The 6,217-nt window shown below is 41.8% G+C and overlaps 1 protein-coding gene across 1 annotated transcript in view; it reads left to right on the forward strand.

The window, feature by feature from the left end:
• LOC136434629 (A disintegrin and metalloproteinase with thrombospondin motifs 20-like) overlaps positions 1–464 on the forward strand; it is a 38,617-nt gene extending 38,153 nt beyond the window's left edge. The window contains exon 11 of the mRNA XM_066427542.1: positions 459–464. Coding sequence (XP_066283639.1) covers positions 459–464 — 6 coding nt within the window. The remainder of the gene's footprint in view (positions 1–458) is intronic.
• The last annotated feature ends 5,753 nt before the right edge of the window (positions 465–6,217 follow it).

A 6,217-nucleotide genomic window follows, 5' to 3' on the forward strand; every position in this document is an offset into this window, starting at 1 on the left:
TTTAAGTGTTAAAACATAGATTAATTTTCGATTCAGATCTTGATTATAAATTCCAGCAATGTTCTCTAGATAATCTCCTCGGAGACTGTAGTAATCCCAGACCAAACATGGCAACATGATCTCATTGAAGGTCGTTCCCACGGAAACTGACACCAGGTCATCTGGACATACCATTGTCTCAAAATAGGGGTCAGCATCCATGTGGTATGCAAAACAAGGCGCCGCTTTGGTGAAAGTTTGCCTAAAAGACATTTTTACATGGGCGCGAGTATTTAGAACTGATGTTAGGGTGCAGATTCAAACCGTTTTTCTAATGCAGGGAAAAAGTGTGATATAAAGACACTGACCAGAGTAAAGTAGGTCAAAGCAAGGTCACAGTGTGTACAATAGCAGTAACCATGGTGACAAACCTAAACCTGTTTTTGTCCTGTTTTCATGCTCTTTGTGTCCTGATTCAGATGTGAACTAAATGTCAATTACCATAGCTATGGAGATTTGTGTACTGCACTACCTGGCAATTTTGAAGTTGGCTCTCAAAAGATGAACCTGTTCGCATCCTGTCTTCCTGCTGTTTGCATCCTGTCTGCATGCTGTTTACATGCTGCCATGATGAGCAGCCACTTACATACTCCATACGTCCCAGAGTGAGCTCCGTCAGTGTTGGGGCTGAATGCGACCCAGTTCCGACTGTCGCCCTGCCGTCGGCCTGCCTGTTTCCCACCATGCCACACGCATGCCCCGCATTGCTCACGTCGGGTTCAGCCGCCAGGATCTGTGGGACACTCCGTTTCTCCTGTCATGTTTCTCTCTCTCTGTCAGTCAGTCAATCTAAAAGTACCACGGCTCAGACATGCCACAACTCTTCCCACGGATGTTTTCATAACCCTGTCGCGAAACGTAGAATGCACTGATGATGCTCTTCTTCAGATTGAAGCAGTCTGCATAAGAAGTACATGGAATTAAAATGGCTTATTATCATGCTTTATGTAGAAGGGTATGCAGACCCCCATGAAGCGCAGTTCAAACATGCCACAACTCTTCCCACGGATGTTTCATAACCCTGTTGCGAAACGTAGAATGCACTGATGATGCTCTTCTTCAGATTGAAGCAGTCTGCATAAGAAGTACATGGAATTAAAATGGCTTATTATCATGCTTTATGTAGAAGGGTATGCAGACCCCCATGAAGCACAGTTCAAACATGCCACAACCCTTCCCACGGCTGTTTCACAACCCTGTTGCTAGAGTCCTATCGCTAATACATTACTTCCACCTGTTGCCAAGATAGAAGTCACATTTGTGGGAAATTTATGTTGAGTTTTGGATCTGTAAGGCACCATGTTTCTCTTGTCATAAATGGGCGCCTGCATGGAGGGTACTGTCAACGTTCTATGCTAAATTCAGGAATGTAGCAGCTACGTAGCAGGCTGTTTATGCTGAATTCAGACGCCTATTACGTCAAGATGTTAATGCAAATTCTTCCTTGTATAGTTTCGTCTGGTTAGTAAATCAGAGGAGACTGGAGTTTCCCTGTACATGATCCCATTTCAAATCAAAAGTCCAAGAAAACAACAAATTTGTATTTGATAGATTAGCTAGGGCAGATTGGAGTTGTCAGGAACAAGTTCAACGTTAAACTTCTCCCTTTCTCATCCTTGAAGACGTCTTGGGGATGAAGGAATCCTTGAGGTTATGTTGCACATTTGTACCTTGAACTCTTCTGTAGCGTCTTGGGAAATGTCTTGGGGATGTGACTCTTGTTGAACATTCAAGGAATGTCTTAGGGGTGTGATTGTATGTTGAACCCTTGTCAGACTCCTTCAGAATGTCTTGAGATGGGATCGCACCTTGAACTCGTGTTAAGAATCTTGGGAATGTCTTGGTGTTGGATTGCACCTTGAAGTCATGTCAGGCTCCTTGGGAACATCTCAAGATGGGATTGTACTTAGGCTGTTTCTTGAGAGTCATGTGGGATACCATGATCACTGCCAGGAACCATCAACCATGTAACAAAAGGAACAGCATCATAATTCATATTCACATGGAGGAAAGCAGAGAATGACTACAGAATGTATACAAAGTCTATAGATACATGTAGGTTCACACAGTTTTTGGTAGTAAATGCATGACACAAGTTTTCCTGTTTTTATGATGTGCTCATGCTAAGATTTTACTTGAAAATGTCATACAGGAAATAAATTAGTGTTATGTAGTTTGGCCTCTACCCTTCTCTGCTTGAAGGTCTAACATTACCTTTCCCTAAGGCCAGGCCGGAAGTTCATGAAAACAGTCTGTACCTTAATTGGTGCATACATTTTAGGAAGTGACTGTCTACCTCCCATATATTTAATATGATGCACTTTTTGTTCTTCTTGAAAGTGTATGAAAACCAAGACAACAAAGTATAAAGTTAGTACCTTCCCTGCATGGTAAGCTGGAATTTCCCTTTCATTTTTTGAACTGGAAAATTAACATGAAAACACAGTCTGAGGAGAAAGTCTGTGTCTTTGTAAACAAAGTTAAGTGTCAATTTTGTCATTCTTTGAAAATGTCCAGATCCGAAAACCAAGAGAGTTCATTGGTGTGTCCCAGTTATGTTCCCACCTTTCCTGTATGGTGGTGTAACCTGGAAAATCAACATGAAAACTGAGACTGAGGAGAAGTATATGCATTGGTGCCACAGTTCCAGGTTTCTGTTTCTATGATGTCAATGTCTGAGAACACAGAAAGTTACTTGTTGTGTCGTAGTTCAGTTCCTACCTCCCCTCCAAGGTGATGTAAGCTGTAGTTTCCCTTTCATTTCTTGAACTGGAAAATCAACATGAAAACAGTCTGAGGGGAAAGCTTGTATCATTTTAAGGGAGTGAATATACTTTAAACAAGAGCTTTTTAAAAAAGCTGGCGTTTCGGCTACGTTTATAAGTGTGAATTGTCTTTTCCCTTTACTTGAAGTAAAATCTGCCAGAGGAAGTCACTCAAGGGCTGTTCAGTCTATAAGAAAAATTGTCATTTTGGGAAATGAGTACTGTTTTAATAGAGAAAGGCAGATTGGGGAAAGCAATTTTGAAGTTACGTCACTTAACTTAAGTGCTTTTGAAAAAGCTGGTCTTGGCCTACAACTTGTACTTATTTGTAAAATGTATAATAGGCTCATTATAAAAGCTATCAATGTAATTATGTACATGGCACGCAATAAAACATAAAATTTGAAAAAGCACCATTGAATCATCAGCACTATGGTAATTAAGTGAAATAGAAGTTCATAACAGCTAAGGTTCTATCTAAAATGACTACCAAATGTCAAACAAATCAACAGCTACCTCATCCGTATTATTCTGGTTTCCGCATTTACAACATTTCTTCCTTATTTTCCTGGGTAATTTTGCTAAAATTCATGAAAATTCCCATAGTTTTGTGCCGAGGGGCGCCACTTTCCACGTCCGTGTTGTCTGAATGAAGTCGATACTGAACAATGGAGCATTTGCTACTGTAACAAAGAATCGCTGTTTTGCAAACAACATCAAGAGCCTCTGTTTACATCGGGGATAGAAGTTTAGTGGCGAGTGTTTTGCAAGAATCATCTTACCGCGCATAGGAGCCGCTGCACGGTATTTTCCATTACAATGAACAGAAAAATTCGAATGCCGGGTTTGGAATCTATGAAGTCCTGTTCATAAGACAAAGGCCTTGTATATATTAAATGAATATTTAAAAATAACAAATATAAAATATTTCTTTATTTATTAATGAAAAAAAATGATATTCATAAATATGATATTGATAGATTAATATAATATCAATATATATTTTTGATATTCAATATCTAAAAAGAAAAAAAAATCCATGCACGGACACGAACCCGGATCTTCTGGGTCCTAAGTGCTTCGCGTTGCCAGATCGGCCAAGCTGCGGTATGTAACTAGTCGCTCTGGACGTGATGCTATAACCTCACTATATGGTATCATTTATGCCGATTTTTGGTCGTTTTCTTGACGAAATCATTTTTTTTCTTCTGCAATCTTGTGGAATAGATGTAATATGGTCATTTTTCAGGATATCAAAGTCCGAAACCACAATGCAATGATATTTCCGAACAGTTGTAGCAGTTACATGCGGTCGCCGTCCTGTGTCACATGCAAATCTAGCCTGCCTGCCTTTTCGTGCTCTCTTGCCATATAAGGCAACGGCTATACAAGGATTTGAGAACGTATTGCCATATAAGGTCTTATTGTGTGCGACACAGTGTTGAACCAAGCTTCCCTGGTCCTTGCTTGAAGGTAAAAGCCAGGACAATGCGTTCCGGCGCGCATGCGCCGAAACGCAAAAAATGTAGTTATTCCTCGAGGATGTCTGACAACCACGAAAGTAAATTGTTGTGTCCCAGTTCCATTCCCTTCCCCCCTCCATGCAGCTGTAACCTTGAAAATTAACAGTAAGTCTGTGCATTGGTGCCACAGATCCAGGGCTCTTTTTTATGTTTTAGATGTCTGAGAACTAAGAAAGTTCCTTAAAGATGTCTAGCTCTGAAAACACAGATTTTAATTGTTGTGTCCCAGTTCCGTCCCCACCCCCACCCCCATACTGCTGTGCCTGGAAAATTGACAGTGAATCTGTGCATTGGTGCCACAGATCCAGGCCTCTTTTTTTATGTTTTACATGTCTAAGAACTAAGAAAGTTCCTTAAAAATGTCTAGCTCTGAGAACAGAGATTTTAATTGTTGTGTCCCAGTTCCGTCCCCACCCCCACCCCCATACTGCTGTGCCTGGAAAATTGACAGTGAATCTGTGCATTGGTGCCACAGATCCAGGCCTCTTTTTTTATGTTTTAGATGTCTGAAAACCAAGAAAGTTCCTTAAAAATGTCTAGCTCTGAGAACAGAGATTTTAATTGTTGTGTCCCAGTTCCGTTCCCACCTCCCTCCCTGATGCTGTACCCGGAGCGTCCCTCCCATCTGGATGTCATCAGGGTGGGGAGGGGGATAACTCACCTGCTGCACGCGGCTGCCGACACCTCCGTCCGCCTGACCCCGCTTACCTTTCACTTCCCGCACGCCCGTTTTCACACGGCCTCTGCTCCACACCCGTCCGCCGCGTCGCGGGAAGGAAAACACGCCTCAGTGCTACGCCGGTCCGCCGAGTCGCGGAAAGGAAAACATGGCGTCCCCGGCTGATTATACGCCGGCTGGGAAGGTGAAAGTCAACGAAGGAGGACGGAAGGAAGTTTGTAAATAAATAATGAACTTGACCCTGTGGCTGGATGGAGGGTACGGTGGGGAGGGGGGTATGTTGGGGTGAAGTTAGCCTAGGGATTGTCACACCTGGAAGTATAACTTAGTCTTCAATGTGTCTGCATTTGTTTTCTGCAAGTTACAGGTGGATATTTTGAGCGTTGGACAGTGATAAGCCCAAAAGTTTGAGAATAGATGTAGAAATCAAGGTGCTTTCTGAGATACTGGAAGAGTTAACGAGGAAGCATTTTCAGATCCCCAAAATTTTCAAATGTTGCCGCGAACCAAGAGATTACTGTGATCTTTTTAGCCTTATAGGTCATTGCACAAGGGAGGGTAGTCCAGTGTTTTATCCAACGATAAAGCATAAGTTCTTTGCGAGTGTCAACCATACCACTGGAAGTCCAGGCTTCTCGGAAGCAGGTTGAAATGAAAGCCACGTTTTGGAGATGGACATCACTTGGTCAGAAATGCGAGGCATTCGTGTGCGCCGAGCTCCCCTTGACTTGCGCTGTTTTCTGGAATGTATGCAAAGCAGCCTGAAGTGTTGTTTTCTGACAGCTTAGTTTTCAACATGTGGCAACAGATTGGTGGAGAAATATCCTGGAAATTTTGAGGCTTAGACAAAGCTGGGCGAAACCAATACATTCCTTGTTTGTAGGTTACATGATATATCTACTGTAGACTGGAGAAAAACAATGCAAAATGGAATTGCAGATCACGGTAGATTTGGAATTTTTTCTAAATTTAAGGGCACTGTTTTTGAAGTGATATGTTTCAACTTGCTACAGGGTGTACTGTTAAGTTTTTTTATAGGTAAGAACAGCACAGTTACAGTTTTGTTCTTGTTCCTAGTAATCAAATTTTGTTTCCTGTCATGTATTTTAGGGTTATAAGCATTTCATATGTTCGAAATATCCGATGTCTTTCCAAACTTGAAGTGCCCCATGTTTAATTAAGGCAGCCTGTCCCTGGTTCAGGTTAACACA

The sequence above is a fragment of the Branchiostoma lanceolatum genome, chromosome 5 (assembly GCF_035083965.1).
Source record: "Branchiostoma lanceolatum isolate klBraLanc5 chromosome 5, klBraLanc5.hap2, whole genome shotgun sequence".
Taxonomy (NCBI): domain Eukaryota; kingdom Metazoa; phylum Chordata; class Leptocardii; order Amphioxiformes; family Branchiostomatidae; genus Branchiostoma; species Branchiostoma lanceolatum.